Raw genomic sequence first — 18,692 nt, forward strand, 5'->3', positions numbered from 1 at the left:
AGTAAAGGAGCAAGGTGGTGGAGGGATGTACAAAACGGAATCGGATATTTCCGAGAGCGGCGTTGAGGCCGGCTCCGAGTGCGCCGCAAGCTCCGCTTCACCCTTGCGTATTATCACGAGGTTATCACACGGCGCACGCATGTAAAGTACATTCAGGCTAGCATAGAGTACCGGTTTTGCACTACATATGTGTTTTGCACCCCAGCGATTCCATGTGGGCAAGACAAATGGACGTGCCGAGAAACTGTGCCAGACAAAACGAAGACCGAGGACGTACATAGATGAGTACACGCCGTCATACGGAAACAAATCATACAAGAACGACCTATCATGGTGACAAAGGCAGCCTGTAGGACCCGATGCCGTGTAGTAGAGATTGAAGCGTCGACGATGGCTTTATGGGTATGATTCGAGAGACGGTGCGAGGTCTCGCAATGCCCTGGCAATCGCAGTACACAACTTGCATGCAAGATGTTGCTATGGGCCTGTAACATGGCTGAGTAACGAAGATGCATGTGAGGGAAACAAGGAGGCGAGCCGAATAGGACGCATGGAACGGCGAGTAGACACTGACATGGGAATAGCGGCAAGCCTTACTAGTATCGATATTAAAACTAAGTATTCAACACACGCAGTGAAGACTCACCTCCGCGTCAGGACGAAGAATTTATGAATGCATGCTACAGCGCAAGGGATTTCCAGATGAAAAGGAGTTCCTTCGGGGGGATGCCGGACTGCAGTAACGGGAGAGTCTCGTCGAGACCTCTGGACTGTCCGTGTCGGTACTGCTCCCATTCCGAGAAGAGCTGCTGCCACGTCCAGGCGCCCTGACTGCGCACGAAACGGCCAGGGAGAGTAAAGGCAAGAGGATGGTTGATAAGTTTGCGAAGAGGGAAGTTCTGGTTGACGCTGGCCACTGCGAGTTTGAGTATGTCCGCCAGGACGACGTCCCGCATGGGCTCAAGCTCCTCGGCGACGGGGATAAACACGGGGTCGGTGCGGAATTGGGGACGGTAGATGAACTGCGTCATATCCAACCCTTCGACACTGACCAGCATTGGTACCAAGCCAGCGAATAGGGGGTCCGTCTTGTACTGGTCGCGCAGAGATGCGCGGACGGGCGCACCGCGCTCCCAATCCTCTCTATAGCCTGAGCTTTGCACAAATTGTTCGTTCAAGGTTATGGGGCTTCGCTTGCGGAGCTGGAACATAAGGGAGGGATTGCGGGTGGTTGGGAGGTGGGAAGCCCTGGGCACTAGGTGAAGCCGCGCCAGCATCTGCGGGTTCTGGAACTTGTCGATCCCGCCCGCTTGAATAACGTCCACATCCACACAGGCCTGGAGGGCCCAATTGTGTGCATCCATCCACTGCCCCATGGACTCCGAGAACGCGGATAAGTTCTCATAACCCAGATTTTGCAGCTGATCGTTCCACCTCGTGTACGACAAAGTGATGGACCCATTTGTTTGACATACTGGCCTGAACGACCATTATTGTTACAAATATCTTGGATTCGATGAAAACAATGGACTCACTTGTGACGTTTCCAGTCATCCTTCTGGCATGTCTTGCTGCAGTATAGAACATGGAAACACCCCGAGCACCTCCGCAAGCGTTCACCTTCTTCCGGGGCTCGCCCGCACTTATGACAGCGTCGAAGCGAGTCGCCAAGGTTTGCACGACTATCGTGAGTAGACATTGCGATGTTGAGTAAGTAGGCTGCACAAACAGCGATCGATCGATAAAGCGTTGTCGTGGACGAGCGCAAACTTGGAGTGTTCCAAACCGGCCCGAGGCTCCGGGGCGCACGTGCAGTGTTGGGCCACTGGCAAGTTGAAGTAAGCTTGTTTGTCCACCACCATCATCTCTCTCTGTTCGTTCTCTGTGCTTCCGGCTCTCAGCGCAACGATGTCTTCGGAAGATAACTTTACGGGGGTCTCAGAAGCGGCTCCCATTCGGTCTGCGGCGTTGCGGCGTTGTCACGAGTGTGCACGAACGCAGGATGAGGAGATACGGTTGCAGAGGTGTGCAGGTTGCTACCATGCCTTGTACTGCAGCAGGTCGTGTCAGAGGAAGAATTGGAAGGTACATAAGTAAGTCAAATTCCCTTTCTGATTTGAATCTTTGACATCATGCTACCCAGGTCGTTATGCCGCCCCAACGCCTCCGTCCTAGCCCACCCGCAGTCGGGTTGGAACCAACAGCTGCAAGATCTCGGCTTCGAGAGTGTTTCGGTGTTCTCCGACGCCTTTGGCCAGTGGCTTGATGCACACCAATGTGCTCTGCGCATCTGCGCCGATGTGGTGGTCATTCAAAACGGCGGTTATGACGCATTTCAGAGTCTACAAAAGATGTTCCTTCTCGCACTCGTCCCTAGGTCTTCCACGGATCTTCCGTCCAGCCGCAACCCCTCCCTCATGTTCCAGCTGAAGGATGCTGCCCCTTCTGTCACCGACAACCATTTCGCCAGGGAATCCGGTTTCTGGCGCGACTGGGAGCAAGGCGCACCTGTACGCGCTGCTCTAGATGCGAAATATCACTCACACCCCCTCTATGCCGGTGTGCTCCCCATCCTGGTAAACGTCGAAGGATTTGAATTGTTTCAAATTATATATATCCCCCAGTTTCACCCCAACCCTGCTTGGCTTCCTAGCGCCGCGATCCTGGCTGCCGGTCGGGACATGATCTTGGGAGACATGCTTTCCCTGATCCGGGGCAGTATCAACGAAGGCTTCCCACTACGCTCAGTCGGCCTCAACCTTCACGTCCCTGCTCTGCCCGGCACATTCGTCCGCAACCATGGCACCTGGACGTGGCAGGCGCTCTTTTCTGACTGGAGACTCTACCGACGCGGTCAGCACCGAGGACTCGACGGCACGCTTGCTACCTTTCGATCTAACATCTTGCCGCCGGAACTCATGCTGTCGTTCAAATATCTGTAGCCTAATACACGTGAGTTATGATCTGACTATATGCGCCTCATATGCTCACTTCTCCCATTTGCAAGGAGGAACGCCTTGAACTGTTTCGACATGATCAACACATATGCGCTCAAGATGGGCGTAGTGGCGCATGTATACCTACCCATGCGTCGTTCCCCGCGCTGTACTCCTCCTTGCTCTGTCTGCCACGTCGTTCATGGCCTGCGCTCCACTCGGCATCCTCGCTCTACAAATTGAACGCGTGTTGCGCGCTGTCGATGTTTCGCTCGCCCAACCTCGAATCACGCGAAATGAAGCCCTCTCTCTGCTTGTTGCTTCCATGCCCCTCGGATTCGAACGTCAACTTCGTTGCGCCTCGCTTCTCGCCTTCCGGCTAGCCTATGTTTCTGTTAAGATAGCTATCGCATGAAGTATCGCATTACCCTGGGTTCGCATCGCACTGTATTTTGTATCTCTGTACTGTATCAGTTGAAAGCGACATCCATGCTGAGAACATGATGAGGAGTGACTACATGTATCTGAAGCCTTGACTGTAGACCATGCAGGACAGCTTGGCAAGAACAAGACAACTTTTCATTGAAGACATGCAACAGACACGAACTCGAAGAACGGAGAAACCAAACAAGAGAGCACATTATACGACCAGTCGAACGCTCTGGCCATCTCAGTCTCATGAACTCTCTCAAATGCCGCAACAAGGGACATCAAGACAGAAAGCGACCGTGAAAGATCCAGTCGCGCATGGGTAGCGTCGAGTGCCTCGTTGCCTTCAACGCCCGTGTGGTAGCTCTCGAGATCTCCCAGTCCTCAATAGACGGCGTCCACTCCCACTTCCCCGCCTCGCGCACAAAGTTCCCAGGAACGACCGCTGAGTTCGCGACCTGCAGCGGGAACTCTCCGTTGATGCTATCCCGGCAGAGCTCGATCGCGGACCGCACAAGCTGCTCCCTCGCGTCTTGCGCCATCCGGACCGGCTTCGCGAGGCGGAACTACGGGTAGTACCCTCTCAGCTATAGCTATATGTCGATGCCGTTGACCGTGAAGATGACGGGGACGGAGCCGGCGTAGATGGGATCCTTGAGTAAGAGCTGGTGCAGAGCTACCGTCTCCTCTTGAGCGCGAGCCGGGTTTCGAGGTGCACGTTGCCGGGAGAGTGTGTGGAGCCTTGCTGGTCTCCGAAGGAGAGACAGAAGAGAAAGAGCTCGTGCGGTTGCGCGGTATCACGCTCGACGCCGCCCTCGAAGACGACGTGTCTCTTCACGATTGTTTGGATCGCCTGGTAGTGCGATTGTCTCCAGTACGTCAGAGCATCTACGTATACTGGCATCGAGGAGAACTGCCCATAACCCGCCTGAGGCTGGGTGGAGTTCAACTGGCCCTGGCCCTTCGTAGGATGGCAGAAGGTCCACCCAGTCCCGCATGCTTCACATACCCTTCTATCACCCTCATCTTTTGCTGTGCATCCGAGTTCCTATGCTTCCTCCATCGGCGGGCTTGTCGCAATCTCAACACTGTCTTGGCGCAAACAGGCAGACCACATGGAGTTGAGAGGGGAGTGCGAGGCGAGGACAGTCAGCAGTGCGAAGTTATGAGAGTTGTAGAACCCTTCAAAGCGTGGGCGTATGCGTATGCACCATAAGGCACGCTATACTGTGGTCGGGATGAGTGATCATAGAACATGTTCGACAGACGTAGTCTTACAACCATACAGTCCGAGTACGGATACACCGAGTCCGTGTGTCATTTCTAGGCTACAGATGCATATCAAACATGAACAAGAGCCATCCCTGCTGCTTGTATGAGCGCATCGTCAAATGAATGAGGGCCAATGTACACACCTCCGGAGGTCATAGCCCGCTGATAGCACCGATCAGCTCAGGTAAATGGGCCATTCCGCCCAGTTCCAGGACCGTATTCTGCAAGCCCCTATGCCCACTGCTATCGACCGCAAAATGACTCCACTCCGAGAACAGCGGTTCCCAGACCCAGCGTCCTCTCGAGCGCACGAATTTTCCAGGAAGGACGCTCCGCGTGTCCTGAGTTACCCGCAGTGGGAAACTCTCATTGATGCTACTCGAGCACAACGTGAAGACGTCGCTGAGCAGCGGCTTCGGCGGAGGCTCCGGATGTGTCCAGCGGTACTGTGGGTAGAAGAACATCTCGCTGATCGAGACGCCCTCCACGACGTACATGACGGGGATGAGGCAGACGTATGTGGGGTCACCCATCTTCACATAGGTGTTGTGCGTATTCTCCCGGGTGGCTGCGGCCATGTCCCAGTTCTCCTGCGCCTTCGGATGTCGGCACAGATGGGCGGAGAGCGGGTGAATACCCTGCCCGATAACGTGGAATGCGCTCGCGGGATTGCGCTCGACCTTGTAGGAGGGTCGACAGCGGAGTACGATCTCGACCAGCTTGGGCGGTTCCCGGAGGGCGTCGATGCCGCCCATGTGAAGGATGTGTGCGCTCGTAAGACGTTCGAAGGCCCATGTGTGTGCGTCGATGAAGTCGAGCAGGGCTTGCGAAAAGGCCTCGCCAGACTGGAAACCTAAGCGACGGACCTTGGCGTCCATGGTCTGCAGGACCTCCTTATCGCCGTCCATGACCCGACATATCAGCCTAGGGGAGACAAGAGGAGTTAGTTAGGGCTACAGGCCCGGGCGATGCTACTCGTGCGGGCAGAGACGGTGACTCCCCCCGCCGGGGAGCATCCCAACATCATTCGGGTTCCCTCGTGAACAGAATGGAACTATGACTCACTTATGTTTGCCCCACGCCGCTCTTTGGCACTCCTTTCCACAATACACGACGCTGGCGCATGCGCTGCATTTCCTGAGTTTTCGCCCCTTGGCCTCAGGCAGTCCGCAGCGATCACAGTACCGCAGCTCCGCCGGGACGTATTGTGGCTTAACGAAGTCGTCCGTATCATCCATGGTTGCTTCGGGGAGGGCTTATTGGGATAGCGGGGGGGATTGCGACTCGTGAGGCCTTGAGGGTAAGAGGTTAAGTTGCGTCTTGCGTCGGAATCAATTGACTGTGGCCATGGCAGCTGACTGAGGCTGAGGGCAAGACCGGCGAAATCAGTCGACAGAGCGCCAACCTGCACAATTGCAAGGCTATGGTTTCTCTTCTCAAGCCTTCTCTTCTGCTCCCCGCTATCCTCTTTGTTCTCCCCAGCCGACTCGTGGGCTCATGAACGCACCATGCACATGGCCGGCGCATCGAAAGCCTTACCGTGGACGCATCGCCTGAGGATTAATTCATGAGTGACTTCCCGGAAGTCTCTTCCTGGTCTCTGTTTCATCGCTGTCGGAACTGCGTCGATAACACCATTGCGGAAGGTCCACAGACGACGAGGCGAGAGAATCCCTCTCAGGAGATGTAGCGCATGCATGATCGATAGTGCGGGGTTGTCACAAGCGGATTGGACGAAGCACAAGTGAGTGTTCCCTTATTGTCTCTCTCGGCAACCTCGACCTACCTCGACCGCCAGCTTCACCTGTGCCGCACAAACGTGGGATTTCGCGATGCAACCAGGCACCACGGTCGTCAGTCAAGAACTGCAGTTGCTCGGTTCCTCGTCTCTCTTTCGTGGAGGCGTCCGCGGAGTTCTTGGGACGCGCACGACTGGGCATCACAAGCTTGCGCAAAGGTCTTCGTCTTGCTTCACGGCGGATTGGTTCCAGATCCCGCAGAAGATGCTGTGGTCCCCACGTCGACTTCCAGTACCCCCGTCGCGATTCGTCGCGAATTATCAAGTCCAAAGAGCACCAATGCATCGATATCGTGGAAGAATAGAAGGAAATACCGGAGGGCTGCAGTCAAGTAGGCGGATTACCAATCGGAATGCAAGGCCACGCAACGACACACGCTGCTTTCAGTATGCTGGTTTCCTCGCCATGCCCGAGGTCATATCGCCCGACTTACAATATCCCGTATGCGGAACTCAACACGCGTCAGACGCCGGAGGAGGTCCCACTTCCCGTCTCCTCGTTCTTCCTGGCCAGTTCGCACGTCATCAAGGGACTTCGCTGAGGAGCGTTCTAAGTATCCGATGTAATACTGTCCCGGATGCGCGTAGACGCAACGGTCCCGGAACTTGTGCTCCCCTTCTGAGTCCGCGCGCTCCGTAGCTCCCACCGTTATGCTTCAGGTCGGACTTGGCATGGACTATGCCACTATCCACGCTAATAATGATCGAATTGGCAGGTTCACACCTTACGGTCGCATTTTCGCAATTCTGGGACCCCAGTGATGCAAGTGCGGCGGACGCGCAGCCTTAGTAACGGTGCTACTCAGGTAAAGCCGTGAAGCTCGCGGCGCGCATGCGCAGTCCAGCCTGAGATGTTGTAGGATTCGATTACAGAGGCATTGGGTCGTCAGCCTTCACTCCCTTCTGTCGTGCGATGACAGTCTAGCCAGGGAGGCTCCTTTATTCCTCAATTTCTGCTCTTTCATATCGATCACCCATTGGCAATATATTCAGTACCCTACTTTCTGTTGTCTGGCGTAACGAAACGTAGACCGTAAGGTATCGACCGGTCCGGGAAAGCGCCTCGGACCGACGGATCCCACGGACCGCCACTCGGGCTTGGGCTCAGAATTTACTTGGGCCTGTTTCGTTGTCTTCTACCGTCTGCCTTGCTTGCAGACTCACCAGCTCCTCGCAACATACACGACAGGCTCAGGACAACGCAACGCCGCAGGATGGCGTGAACAGCCTCCCAGAAGTGGCTGCATTGGCGGCGGCATCGCGGTGTTGTCGTAACTGCAGACGGACCTTGGACCCTGAGGAGGATGGCTTTCGGCTGAGGAGGTGCGGCGGATGCATGCTCACGAAGTATTGCAGCAGAGAATCCCAGAAAGCAGACTGGGATGAGGCACAAGTGAGTGTTCCGCCGAGATTCATCCCAACAAATTTACCCCAACTAGTATGCACTGCGGCACAGATCTGAATGCCAGTACGCCATGGAATTCATGGCGTTACCAGAGGCTGCGACCAAAAGTTGCAGTCAATTGGCTTCTCATCCTTTCATGCACTCGCGGAGGCCTTCAGGCAGTGGTCGGATGCGCACCTTTGGGCAATACGCCAGTGTGTGAAGGCGTCTGTCCTGCTTAACAGCGGCGCCTCCGCTTGTCAAAACCCTCAAAAGGTGCTCTGGGCCTCTGGCTCACCCTGGTGCCTACATCATCTCCCGACTCGACCGTTCGTCGCAATGTCTTGCAGCTCTTCAAGCTTACCGGACACAAAGTCGTCAATTTCGAGGAGTTTTTGACAAGGACCTCAGAGGATTCGGCATTGAGATTGGTGCACGGTAGGACCGTCGACGACCACAAGGATGCCCATCAAACCTACAGCGTTGACCCTCTATATGTCGGCCTGCTCCCCGTCATGTTCGAGATCGAGGTGGCGGATGTCGTGCGGAGTCAAACATTCCCGCTATACCCCGAAGCGCGTCCTGTCCCATCTGCAGTATTGAACACTGTGCACCAAGTCGTTGAGGATATCCTCGTGCTCTGTATCGCCAGCATCAACAATGGCTTCCCGCTACGCGAACTCGAACACGCTCCACCGTACCTCGCATTCCCGGGACAATGCGTACGACATCAGAAAACCTGGGTGTGGCGGCCGTTCTTCAGACTTCTCCAACTGGAGCTGCCACCGCCGAGGAGCATTCAGAGCTCTCGATGAAGCCCTGTCCAGGATGCGGCTCGGTGTAACGATACCGGAGTATATGTATATGTTCAGCTTGCTGTGATCCGAGCCTGCTCCCTATGTCACAGGTGAGTCTTGCCCACTATCTGCGCGACTACTTATTCAGCGTTGATGCAGGGTTCGACACGATTGCTATCGACGCCGTGACACCATGGAAACTAGTCATCGGGCGACGCACCAAGTCGCTAACGGGTACGCGACGAACAATCCGCACTGCGGATTCCCCCGGGCCTTAGTGCACTTCTCTCCTTGAAGTCTAATCGGGGCAAAGTTCCACGGCCCCGATCGCTGCTAGCTTCCACAGCTGGGAGGTCGAAGTGGTATGATGGCATGGATGTCCTCTTGTGCTGGCTCCGCAATACAATCGATAGTCCAATCGTGTGTCCCCAGTCGTCGCGCGCTACCATTCAAGCTAAGAAGGATTGCAGATCAGCCGCTCGCCGAGTTTCGACGACATGATATTTCCCACCTTCTAGATGCGGACTCCCACGGCGATGTCTCTCGAAGATGGAGTTTCAGATAGTGTTTGCCTCTAAATCTCCTCGTCGCGTTCCGTCATCCCTCACACCATGGATGATTCTGACTCTCCAGCCATACATATACCGCATGTGCTCCCCGGCGATGTCCCGTGTTGCCACCACTGCGGACGTCCAGGCACAGAGGAAACCTTGAAACGTTGTGGCGGGTGCTCGACGATACTCTACTGCAGCAGAGAATGCCAGAAGGCTGAGTGGAAATCGCACAAGTGCGTAACTGCCGTCCACTTCTCATAGTGCGAACCGTAACGCAGCCATGCGACAGGACACTCTGTCGTCCACGGAGTCCATCCGGGCCGTCACCAATCAATATCGGGAAGATCTTGCTCGAATGGCTCGATATACACATCGACTCGTTCAAAGCTGCAGTGAACTGCACGGTGTACCTGTCCGGTGGTCTCGCACACGCCCTGTCGGAGCCGCGGGGCATCATGTGTTACTACAAGATGCGGGAGGAGTGGGACGGCAATCCGGCCGCTCCTGTGCACATCGTCTCCTTCGACTTCCTGCATAAGGACGAGGCAAAGCCGCTAAGGGACAATTGGGACTCTCTCATGGACTGCTGCAAGGCGTGGGCTGAACGAGAGGAGAACGCCCACAGACCCGCAGTTGCTGGCGTCATCCCTGTCATATTCTGTTCGCAGGACGGTGTCAGGTTCCTAAACGCCATCCCCGTCTTCCACTCACGCTTGGCCGATGATACCGCACTCGACGGTCGGACCCGTCTCGCGCTGTTCAGCGTGGCTGCCTTCAGCCGGATCTGCCTCGAGAAAGGAGTAGTGTTTAAGGAGTGGAAGCCGGCCCAGGGCCACCCGGGGAAGAACATCCATCGCGCTGGATATTACTACCGGCGGGGGAAGAAGTGGAAGTGGGAGTCTCGTGGTGGTGGCCTCGTCGACTCAGAATTTGGGCATATATGGTTGCAGATGTCGAGAGTGATGCCTATGGACCAGGCTTGGGTGATCTACGAAAAGGTGATCCGGCAACGATGATAATGGTTTGTGAGTGCGAGCTTGGTGCCACCGCTCATCGTTGCGGACGAGCATTCGCTGACACTTCGTATACGTAGGATACGTCTCGGATGCCGGTTACCATTCGAATCCACGCTTCTTGGCTCGTCGGTGGTCGATGAGCCAGGTCGGCGACAAATGTCCTTTTAATTAAGTAAGATGTACTCATATTCCTCGTTGCTTCCTGTTCTTCAACACGGACGAGGTCATCAAATCGGTACATATTTGAATCTTCTGCAAGCCTTTGAAGCATCCGAATGGATACACTCCTGGCGCCTCCGTTCCCACGTCTCTTGACTTCCGACCATGACCATGACTGATATACTTCAGACCTATCCTTGATCAGTCTACCCAGTATTCGGCCTTCAGGCCGTATTTGCCATTTGTAGTCGTATACTCAGCCCCCGAAGCCTGGTCGGAGACATGGCTGCCATTCCTCTGTAGCTTGCCAACTGCTACGCAAGGCCTAAGGTAATACTGGTACGTCACAGTTGATGCAGTTCTAGGCTAGATGCGAGCAGCATCGAGGTCATTGCAACTCACGATGCTGGACGCTGGTAGAATCTTCCTACTTATGCAGTACTTCCCGTCAACGCTGGCCTCGACGATGATCACGCGCAAGGCGAACCTCGCGATGCAGGACGGGAATATTGACGCCACGCTCCGCCTGTACCATGACTTCGCCGAGAGTGGCAACTACCTCGCCAGCATCATCCAGGTCGCCGCGCCGCACACCGACTCGGCGGGCTTTCGCGTCGTCATTGCTGTCGTACGCGCTGTGTTCGCGCTTCCGTGCAGATTCGCGACCTGAAGTCTGGCCGTTATTCAGGCTCTCTTCTCACTGTGATCATACACTTTGGACAATATGACCCATGACGGTAATATCTTCAGGACGCGAGAGTCTCATCGGCCTCCTATAAGACCTACGACGCTCTTGCCTTGGTCTTCATTCGACCCCGCTCGAATCCCGCGCACCCAGCACCTCGCATCTCCCAACCGTTCTCCACCACAACCCAACCACCATGAAGTTCCTCGGCAAGCTCTTCACTGTCGTCGGCGTCGTCATGCTGGGCGTCGTTGGCACTCTCGCTCAAGACGAGAAGACCGTCGTCAACGGCATCATGGCGGTCACCGAGCAGTCCGCTAAATTGCAATTCACTGTGTCTGAGCTCAATGTTGGAAACTTCTTCCGCCAAGGCCCGGTAAGCCCATCTGCGTCCTCGTCTTTGCAGCTGCTTGACCACTGATTCGTCCAATTCCAGAAAATCGCCAAGGGTCTCCGCGACATCGGTACATCTGTCGCCCAGTTCACCACGGCTATCGGTGGTGTAAGTGCATACACTGTCACCCTACCTCTCGGTCAGGCGGCTGATATCGGCGTGGCAGGACGACGCCAAAGTCAAAGCCAGAGAGGCTGATGCGTTCCCGGACGACGTTGCGCGAGAGATCGTCGAAGTCCTGACCGGTTTTGTCCAGGTCCATCAGTAGGTGAATGCCAATACTAGTCCGTTATCCATCCTCACATGCATTGCCAGGTTGCTCCTCAACACGATCATCGGGAAGCACGTAAGTGAGACGATTCTCTGCGACCGCATATAGCTTACTCCTCTTGCTGTTGTAGTCCCTCGCTGCCCAATTCTTCCTCACGGCACCGATCGCTGCGGCTTTGCGTAGCCTCGAGAGCATCGTCGACGTGAGTGTTCCCAATACTTATGCGCGACGCCAGCATGGTTGAGACTCAGACGTCCTATCTTTGACAGACCTTTGCCTTCACCCTCCTTGCCTTGATACCTACCGAGCAAGATGACGCCAGTTTCCAGCTGGTATGTTGTCTCCGTACGCCTGCGTGCGGCTTCCCGATTGCTGACACTCGTACAGGATGAGTTAACCGTCACATTCAAGGAGGCCATCAAAACCTACCGGTCATGAATGTGTCGTCCCAGAGGTCCGGGGGCGTGTCGTCCGGCCCAGCAATTGCAGAATAGCGCATAGTCTGTCGAGGGTTGATGACACGTTCATCGGATCCCAAGTCTTCTTGTTGCTTCAGAGATGCATGTGTCATGTACGTAGGATGGCGTCCGTGTTGTCTCGTCGTTCAAGTTGCGAGCCTGCCTAATGAAGTCGCTATTCATATCCCCGGATAGCCGGCCGCGCTTGCATCCCAGGTCACATTAGTGATCGTAGGACAATACGCTCAACTTGGTCTCGCAGCGTCTTGAGAGTCCCGGAGAGGCCCGGGCCCGAGCGCCGATGCTTGGACGTGCTCTTCCAACCCGGTATCCATCCTTCCTCGAGCGTACTTCTTGACGCGCTCGCAGCCATCGCTGGTGGTCTGTCTACGTATCTGAGTCTTCGTCACGTCACATGGTCTTCCTCACCTCGGGATTGGTCCTGTTCCGATGTCCTTCCCAGCAAGTCTCATGCGCGGCTCCGTCTAGATTCTTCGTAGTATCCACTCAGAATACGCACCATCACGGTGCATATAACGTCCAGCATTACCATGACACCATGACACCAGTCCCGCAGAAACTTCCACACCCTCACTGCAGTCTTTTCACTACGCTGATGTTGTTTCGTGTGGTACTTGCCATCCTCGGGGCCGTGCTTGTAGGCTCCGCCATTGTCCGTGGGGAGGATGGACTCAAAGACTCCATCCTCACGGCTCTCCGACTGGTCACCGACATGTCCTACGCCACGCAAGGATACGTGTCGAGGTTCAACGTCCCCAATTTTCCAGCTCAGGGTCCGGTACGTGAGGGCTCCGGCTTCTGTCGGGACTGCGTACTCACCAGCAAGTCTAGGAAGTCGTTCAGGCGCTCGACGATATCCGCGACACCTTCGTGATGGAGGTCCCCATCTTGACCAACGTAAGTGCGCAGGTTCGTCATCATGTCCGCGTCTTCGTGCTCATCCGCCGTCGGACAGCCAGAGACATGGAAGCCCTTCGGTGACAACGAGGCAGAAGATATTGTGAATCGTTTCATAGCCTTCGTCAACGTCCATCGGTACGTCGTCCCAGTAGCTGTCGTCCGGACGATGTTTAACGTCACGTCACATCCTCAGGTACATGTTGCAGACACTCTCCGACCAGCACGTGAGTAGATGGTGCTCACTAGCGATAGCATGAAGGAAACTGACCTTGTCATAGTCCCTCGTTGCGAGCGCGAACTACACCAAGTCCATCGAATACGCCTTGGCCGGGGAGAAGGATGCTGTTGACGTACGCTGGCCTTCGCCGATACGTACTCAGTCGGTGGCGAGCTGACAGCATTGATTTGTGCTCGATGCAGGCCTTTTCCTACCGCTTGATGGCTCTCATCCCGACCCGAGAGGAGATAGGGTGGCAGACGATCGTACGTCCCCTTCGCATATTTGTAGCTCGCGCGCAAGCTGACACGGCTCTCAGAACTCGCTGGACGATTTCTTCGAGAAGGTTGAGGCCACGTACCGATCCTGAACGGCTCCGACCCGCCCCGGCCACCTACGACTATTCGGGTTGCGTTACTCATGAACTTCAGGCCGACTGCTTTGCTATGTAACTTTACCATGTATCGAAAGAACTTTGACAGGACAGCGGGAATAAAAAGCCTCGCCTTTTTCCGCTTTGGAAACTGATGAACCTGAACATGCGATCGTCGGACCGAATGTTGATGTCTATGTTCACGCAAGTTTTCGCGACCAAGACTGAGATGAATAAGCTGCATGAAAGCTCATGCGACGCGGTAAGAGGTCACTCACCCAGACCTGAAGTATACAATACGATGTGATGCATTCCTGGAAAGCGAGGGGCATAGACCCGTCGCGGCCACATCTGGCCGAGGAACAGCACCGCGGAGGTGGACTGGTTTGACGGAGATGACACGTAAAGGTGGCTTCAGTGACGTGAGCAATGCAGCGCCCTTGTAGGGCATCATCGCCGTTGAGCTTGTTGAATGAATGCGAACCCCTCCGGACTAGAATTACTCGGCGGACATGACCAAGCGCACTGCAGTATGATTCCTAACCGCCGGATACAACCCACCGGGATTTCGTGTACTCTCGAATGCATGCGCGGACCGAGTCGGCCCACTACTTGAAGTCCGTCGTACTTAGTAGTAGAAGTGCACTGAAGCCATCCTTTGGAACGACAGGCACGAGAGCGAACCCTCGAACGTTACGTTGAGAACCTGGGCAGACCGAACAAATGGTAAGTATGAGGCAGCCTTGGCAGCGAGGAGAAGCACGCGAGGAAGTACTCACGGAGGTTCCGCTCGTGTTGGGCTGTTTGGCAACCTCAACGGTCACGCGTGCCACCGTGGGCTGGTGAGGTTATTCGAGTACGAGAAGGCTCGTCGATCCTTCTGCTCGTGCGACCACCCGCCTTCTGCCGTCCTGCCTATCACAACTATCTCAGCTTGGCCGTGTGCTACTGGAGCACATGCTGGCCTATATGTCCGCCGGGACGTCGAGAATGTTCGGGAAGAGGTCGCCATTGTGCTTCTGCTGGCTCAGCCGGCGGCGTGTCTACAGACGGGGCACAATGTCCGTGATGCGACGCGCCCGGATGGACAGCACCGTGGCACACATGCACCTATGCAACAAGCTTCGCAGAAGATTCGCCGTCATGAGGCCCGTTCTGGCCTACTGCATCCGTCCTGTGACCACCGCATGCTTCCTGACGCACTTCTCGAGCCCGAGCCCGCATCACAGCAATGACTTCACCAAGTGTGACGAGCTCCTGGGCGGGCGACGTTCGACCGGCGACGGGGCATATAAAGGACTGGCTGAGCAGGCTCAGGGCTTCAGCAGCGTACTCAACAGCCTCGCTCTCCAACCCATCTCCCGCACACGCCCACTTCACGAGCTCCACCATCCATCATGCAGTTCAAGGCCATCGCTGTCGCCGCCCTCGCGCTCTTCGCATCCTCCGCGCTCGGCGTGACCGTCTCCTACGATGAGACATACGACAGCTCGTCCACGAGCCTCGCGAACGTCGCATGCTCCGACGGTGCCAACGGAATGCTCACCAAGGGCTTCTCCACGTTCGGGTCGCTCCCCCACTTCCCGAACATCGGTGGTGCTGCAGCCATCGCTGGCTGGAACTCCTCCTCGTGCGGAACGTGCTGGCAGTTGACCTACAACGGCAAGAGCATCAACGTCCTCGCGATTGATCATGCCGACTCCGGCTTCAACATCGCGTTGAGGGCGATGGACACGCTCACCGGTGGCCAGGCGAAGGCCCTCGGAAGGGTCGATGTCACGGCCAAGCAGGTGTCGGCTTCGACCTGCGGCCTGTGAGGTGAGCACTCTCGGACACTACTGCTTGCGCCACACACCTCGGTGATGACTGACCTTGCGCTGCACAGGCGGTGGACGTCGCACGGCACAAAACGGGATAATTTGGGTGATTGATGTCTTCTGGGATAATGTGTAACGCGCACGGACTCTGAACGGACTCACATATGGACATTTTGTACTTTTGCACGGACTCACGAATGGTGTCATGTTGGAGAAACTTTTGCGACGTCGAAAGTGAAACTTGGAGCGGGTCACCGACTCAGATATATGTAACGGTCCTCAGCGTGGCAGCTCATACTAGGACATCTTCAAGAAGCTTGAGATCAAGTGCAGTTGACCACGCGACTATGGGCTCACGGCTGCCTATCCATTCATGAGCGTGTAAAGAAAGAAGTCCAGTTGAGCGAGAGGAAGTAACAAAGATAGATGCAATGGCAGGCATGCAAGCAGTTCCGGTCGCGGCGAAGCGCCACTCTGTCCTGGGCGTCTCTGTATATGACCCGTGTCACGTGGTGTGCTCTACGTGTCGCGGTGCGCAGCGCAGGCGCGTCTGGCTTGGCATTACACCGTCTCCTCCTCCTCCTTCCCCCTTCGCTGCTTTCTGGGCTGGGAGATCGTAGTACGTACCTGTGTTCATACTCTGAAGACATCTTAATGCTGAATAGTATGTCAGCAGGCCCTCCACGTCATGCGCTTTCTCCGGAAACTGCTGCTGCCTGTCCTGGCACTGGCCAGCCTTGCGTTGGCACGGTCAAGCACCGGAGACTCTGTGCTTATCCTTCTGGACCCGTCTTTGAAGAAAGAGAACTTCTCCGTTTTCTTCGGTGATCTTGAAAGTATGTCATTCTAGTTTGCAAGCGGCAATGGCACTCACGGCCGCGGCAGACAAGGGTTACCAACTAACCTTCAGGTCGCCCAAGGACGCAACGCCGGAGATCATCAAAGATGATGTTGCGCAGTTTGCGCACGTTGTTGTATTTGCGCCGAACACGAAGAGTACGTCCAGTCGCCACTTTGCTCATACACTTCCATCCAACAACTTGCCCTAGCCTTCGCGGCGGACGTCACGCCTCAGGCTCTCGTCTCGCTACTCTCCAAAAACACCAACCTTCTCCTCGCTCTGTCGCCAAAACAGACACCTCTGACGTCGCTCGCGTCCGAGTTCTCCCTCATCCTCCCACCTCCCGGGACGCCCCTCATCTCCCACTTCCCCAAGCGCGACACCCCCGCTACCGTCATCCCTGTTGATGCGCCTGCCGCGTACGACATTATTTCCCCTAACCTCCCGCCAGTATGGTTCTCCGGTGTTCCGCAAGCACTCGGGAACAACCCCATGCTAGTCCCTCTATTGAAGGCTCCCACACACGCGTTCGCGTCGGATGGGGACAGTGACTCGGGTGCCGATGCATTGGTTGAGGCTGCTGAGAAGAGCGGCGAGGGTTTGTGGGCCGGTAGCTCACTGAGCCTTGTGACTGGCTTCCAGGCGCTCACCAATGCGCGTGCGACATGGGTAGGCGGTGTGGAGATGTTCAGCGACGAGTTCTTCAACAAGGAGATATCCAAGTAAGTAGCTCATCCCCTCGGCGAGCGTGGGCACCAGTCTTGACCTGATTGTAGGGGTGTGAAGTCGGGGAACAGGCAATTTGCTAGCGACGTCGCGGCGTGGACGTTCCAGGAGAACCATGTGCTCCGCATCGACACCGTTGAGCACCACCGCGTCAACGAGACGCTTCCTAGCGAGACTTACACCATCAACGACCGTGTGGTAAGTTCATCTATTTGCTTCAGCTTCAAATGACCCTGATTAACGTATGATTCAGACGTACACCGCATACATATCCAAGTACGACTCTGAGCTGGATGTTTGGGAGCCGTACTCCGGTATCAAGGACTTGCAGCTCGAATTCACCATGCTCGACCCGCACATTCGTACTTCACTGCCGCCCGTCGCCGGTGAGCCGGGCAAATATTCGGTCACCTTCCGTGTCCCAGACCGGCACGGTGTCTTCAAGTTCGTCATCGACTACAAGCGCAAGGGGTGCGTATATCGCTCTGCACTGACTTCCCGCACACTCACCAAGGTCAATCTATTCCAGGTGGACGTATCTCACGAGCAGCACCGTTGTCCCCGTCGTCCCTCCACGGCACGATGAGTATCCGCGCTTCCTCAGTGCCGCATGGCCGTACTACGCGGGTGCCTTCAGCACCAGTGCTGCGTTTGTGCTCTTTGTCGCGCTGTGGCTCGCAGGCGATGACCGCGAGCCGAAGAAGAGCAAGGGCGCGAAGTCGGAGTGAGGACGATGTATGTACATTCGTTTGCTATCTATTGGTGCATTATACCTTGGATCTGTGACTGTCAACCGGAGCGTCAATACGCAACACGGACCACGCCGCGATATATTATTCATCAGAAGTGCGTTTCGTAGACGCGCTCGTTTGTCGGTAGTTGCAATGCGGCAGCAGCGGATGCAACATGTGCCCAAGACTGTTCGACTAGAAATGCGAACGATCCTCGATCGGAGGACCGGACTCACGCGCGCCAAGAGGTAAGTAAATCAGTCAAGGAGGGAAGGTGCGCCTGCCATTTGATTTCAGGTCTACGGCAACTACTGTGTTCACCATGGTGTCAATCATCGCTATGCCAGCCAGCACTCCACGTCCTATATCACACTGAAGCGGACCAATGGTGCGACCATCCGTCCGACATCGGAGCGCTCGAACGACGGTAGGACTTGCTGATGCCGGGACTCTCTTGCACACTTCCTGAGTCTGATGAAACCACGCAGGTGGGCGGCATGCGTCGGACGGGCCCCGTACCATCGACTCTCATCGGGGAAATGGAGTCCCCAACTGCTTCCGAGTCCGTGTTAGGTGGAATGGTAACTCTCGAAAGAGGGCTGCTGTGGCCGTCTAGATCTCGGGGGAAATACACTACAAATTATCGCACCCGACTCACGTCACTCGACGTGGAGGCGTCGCCTTTTCCCGACTCTGGCACAGACCACGGCATTGACTTGTCAAGTAGATCGTGCACAGTACACACTGGGTAGAGGGTTGCCGTCGTGGCAGGTCAAGAGCACTGAATTCCGTGCGAGAGCGACCGACACCCACGGAACATGATAAACGAGCAGGCAAAGCAGATCGTTGGTATCCTCTGGTTCAAGCGCAGTAAGTACTAGTACTAGTGTGTCTTCGAACTCGGTTCGGAACA

General features: G+C 55.7%; 10 protein-coding genes across 10 annotated transcripts; 7 read left to right on the forward strand and 3 right to left on the reverse strand.

Annotated features, from left to right (window-relative positions):
• Positions 1–680: 680 nt before the first annotated feature.
• On the reverse strand, positions 681–1,699 carry L226DRAFT_465268 (uncharacterized protein; the record flags this gene model as incomplete). Its single annotated transcript, XM_067675908.1, has 2 exons — positions 681–1,479; positions 1,536–1,699. The coding sequence occupies 2 exons, from the start codon at positions 1,697–1,699 to the stop codon at positions 681–683; spliced, it is 963 nt and encodes a 320-aa protein (XP_067534129.1).
• A 193-nt stretch (positions 1,700–1,892) lies between these two features.
• L226DRAFT_614064 (uncharacterized protein) lies at positions 1,893–2,942 on the forward strand (the record flags this gene model as incomplete). Its single annotated transcript, XM_067686582.1, has 2 exons — positions 1,893–2,093; positions 2,144–2,942. The coding sequence occupies exons 1-2, from the start codon at positions 1,909–1,911 to the stop codon at positions 2,940–2,942; spliced, it is 984 nt and encodes a 327-aa protein (XP_067534130.1). The 5' UTR covers positions 1,893–1,908.
• Positions 2,943–3,646: 704 nt separating this feature from the next.
• L226DRAFT_572225 (uncharacterized protein) lies at positions 3,647–4,269 on the reverse strand (the record flags this gene model as incomplete). The annotated part of the gene is made up of 2 exons (XM_067684652.1): positions 3,647–3,931; positions 4,084–4,269. 2 exons carry the CDS (start codon positions 4,267–4,269, stop codon positions 3,647–3,649), a joined length of 471 nt encoding a protein of 156 aa, XP_067534131.1.
• Positions 4,270–4,559: 290 nt separating this feature from the next.
• L226DRAFT_536247 (uncharacterized protein) lies at positions 4,560–6,346 on the reverse strand. The gene is made up of 3 exons (XM_067681077.1): positions 5,703–6,346; positions 4,781–5,561; positions 4,560–4,729 (listed from the first exon to the last, which is right to left on the reverse strand). The coding sequence occupies exons 1-2, from the start codon at positions 5,873–5,875 to the stop codon at positions 4,790–4,792; spliced, it is 945 nt and encodes a 314-aa protein (XP_067534132.1). The 5' UTR covers positions 5,876–6,346; the 3' UTR covers positions 4,560–4,729; positions 4,781–4,789.
• Positions 6,127–7,436, forward strand: L226DRAFT_536249 (uncharacterized protein). Its single transcript, XM_067681078.1, has 3 exons — positions 6,127–6,381; positions 6,436–7,095; positions 7,152–7,436. The coding sequence occupies exons 1-2, from the start codon at positions 6,335–6,337 to the stop codon at positions 7,073–7,075; spliced, it is 687 nt and encodes a 228-aa protein (XP_067534133.1). The 5' UTR covers positions 6,127–6,334; the 3' UTR covers positions 7,076–7,095; positions 7,152–7,436.
• Positions 7,437–8,964: 1,528 nt separating this feature from the next.
• On the forward strand, positions 8,965–10,406 carry L226DRAFT_102722 (uncharacterized protein). Its single transcript, XM_067672066.1, has 4 exons — positions 8,965–9,036; positions 9,087–9,403; positions 9,460–10,195; positions 10,264–10,406. The coding sequence occupies exons 2-3, from the start codon at positions 9,228–9,230 to the stop codon at positions 10,184–10,186; spliced, it is 903 nt and encodes a 300-aa protein (XP_067534134.1). The 5' UTR covers positions 8,965–9,036; positions 9,087–9,227; the 3' UTR covers positions 10,187–10,195; positions 10,264–10,406.
• A 684-nt stretch (positions 10,407–11,090) lies between these two features.
• Positions 11,091–12,133, forward strand: L226DRAFT_614068 (uncharacterized protein; the record flags this gene model as incomplete). The annotated part of the gene is made up of 7 exons (XM_067686583.1): positions 11,091–11,406; positions 11,467–11,532; positions 11,591–11,688; positions 11,740–11,770; positions 11,826–11,897; positions 11,965–12,027; positions 12,083–12,133. The coding sequence occupies exons 1-7, from the start codon at positions 11,227–11,229 to the stop codon at positions 12,131–12,133; spliced, it is 561 nt and encodes a 186-aa protein (XP_067534135.1). The 5' UTR covers positions 11,091–11,226.
• A 329-nt stretch (positions 12,134–12,462) lies between these two features.
• Positions 12,463–13,797, forward strand: L226DRAFT_536254 (uncharacterized protein). Its single transcript, XM_067681079.1, has 7 exons — positions 12,463–12,952; positions 13,006–13,071; positions 13,130–13,209; positions 13,268–13,298; positions 13,353–13,424; positions 13,495–13,557; positions 13,611–13,797. Exons 1-7 carry the CDS (start codon positions 12,569–12,571, stop codon positions 13,659–13,661), a joined length of 747 nt encoding a protein of 248 aa, XP_067534136.1. The 5' UTR covers positions 12,463–12,568; the 3' UTR covers positions 13,662–13,797.
• Positions 13,798–14,641: 844 nt separating this feature from the next.
• L226DRAFT_536255 (immunomodulatory protein) lies at positions 14,642–15,672 on the forward strand. Its single transcript, XM_067681080.1, has 2 exons — positions 14,642–15,482; positions 15,550–15,672. The coding sequence occupies exon 1, from the start codon at positions 15,062–15,064 to the stop codon at positions 15,479–15,481; it is 420 nt and encodes a 139-aa protein (XP_067534137.1). The 5' UTR covers positions 14,642–15,061; the 3' UTR covers position 15,482; positions 15,550–15,672.
• Positions 15,673–16,039: 367 nt separating this feature from the next.
• Positions 16,040–17,965, forward strand: L226DRAFT_488816 (dolichyl-diphosphooligosaccharide-protein glycosyltransferase). The gene is made up of 7 exons (XM_067677250.1): positions 16,040–16,100; positions 16,158–16,317; positions 16,367–16,477; positions 16,531–17,044; positions 17,099–17,246; positions 17,302–17,519; positions 17,578–17,965. The coding sequence occupies exons 2-7, from the start codon at positions 16,170–16,172 to the stop codon at positions 17,774–17,776; spliced, it is 1,338 nt and encodes a 445-aa protein (XP_067534138.1). The 5' UTR covers positions 16,040–16,100; positions 16,158–16,169; the 3' UTR covers positions 17,777–17,965.
• The last annotated feature ends 727 nt before the right edge of the window (positions 17,966–18,692 follow it).

This window comes from Lentinus tigrinus, assembly GCF_003813185.1.
Source record: "Lentinus tigrinus ALCF2SS1-7 unplaced genomic scaffold L226scaffold_17, whole genome shotgun sequence".
In the NCBI taxonomy this organism is placed as follows: Eukaryota; Fungi; Basidiomycota; class Agaricomycetes; order Polyporales; family Polyporaceae; genus Lentinus; species Lentinus tigrinus.

Coding starts and splice junctions, on each gene's coding strand:
- L226DRAFT_536249 (XM_067681078.1), top strand. CDS start 6,335: ATGATCGATAGTGCGGGGTTGTCACAAGCGGATTGGACGAAGCACAA. Junction 6,382..6,435: donor GCGGATTGGACGAAGCACAA/GTGAGTGTTCCC, acceptor CTCGACCGCCAG/CTTCACCTGTGCCGCACAAA.
- L226DRAFT_536254 (XM_067681079.1), top strand. CDS start 12,569: ATGGTCTTCCTCACCTCGGGATTGGTCCTGTTCCGATGTCCTTCCCAG. Junction 13,210..13,267: donor GCCTTCGTCAACGTCCATCG/GTACGTCGTCCC, acceptor TCACATCCTCAG/GTACATGTTGCAGACACTCT. Junction 13,425..13,494: donor GGGAGAAGGATGCTGTTGAC/GTACGCTGGCCT, acceptor TGCTCGATGCAG/GCCTTTTCCTACCGCTTGAT.
- L226DRAFT_536255 (XM_067681080.1), top strand. CDS start 15,062: ATGCAGTTCAAGGCCATCGCTGTCGCCGCCCTCGCGCTCTTCGCATCC.
- L226DRAFT_102722 (XM_067672066.1), top strand. CDS start 9,228: ATGGATGATTCTGACTCTCCAGCCATACATATACCGCATGTGCTCCCC. Junction 9,404..9,459: donor GCTGAGTGGAAATCGCACAA/GTGCGTAACTGC, acceptor GCCATGCGACAG/GACACTCTGTCGTCCACGGA.
- L226DRAFT_536247 (XM_067681077.1), bottom strand. CDS start 5,875: ATGGATGATACGGACGACTTCGTTAAGCCACAATACGTCCCGGCGGAG. Junction 5,562..5,702: donor GCGGCGTGGGGCAAACATAA/GTGAGTCATAGT, acceptor TGTCTCCCCTAG/GCTGATATGTCGGGTCATGG.
- L226DRAFT_488816 (XM_067677250.1), top strand. CDS start 16,170: ATGCGCTTTCTCCGGAAACTGCTGCTGCCTGTCCTGGCACTGGCCAGC. Junction 17,247..17,301: donor ACACCATCAACGACCGTGTG/GTAAGTTCATCT, acceptor CGTATGATTCAG/ACGTACACCGCATACATATC. Junction 17,520..17,577: donor ATCGACTACAAGCGCAAGGG/GTGCGTATATCG, acceptor AATCTATTCCAG/GTGGACGTATCTCACGAGCA.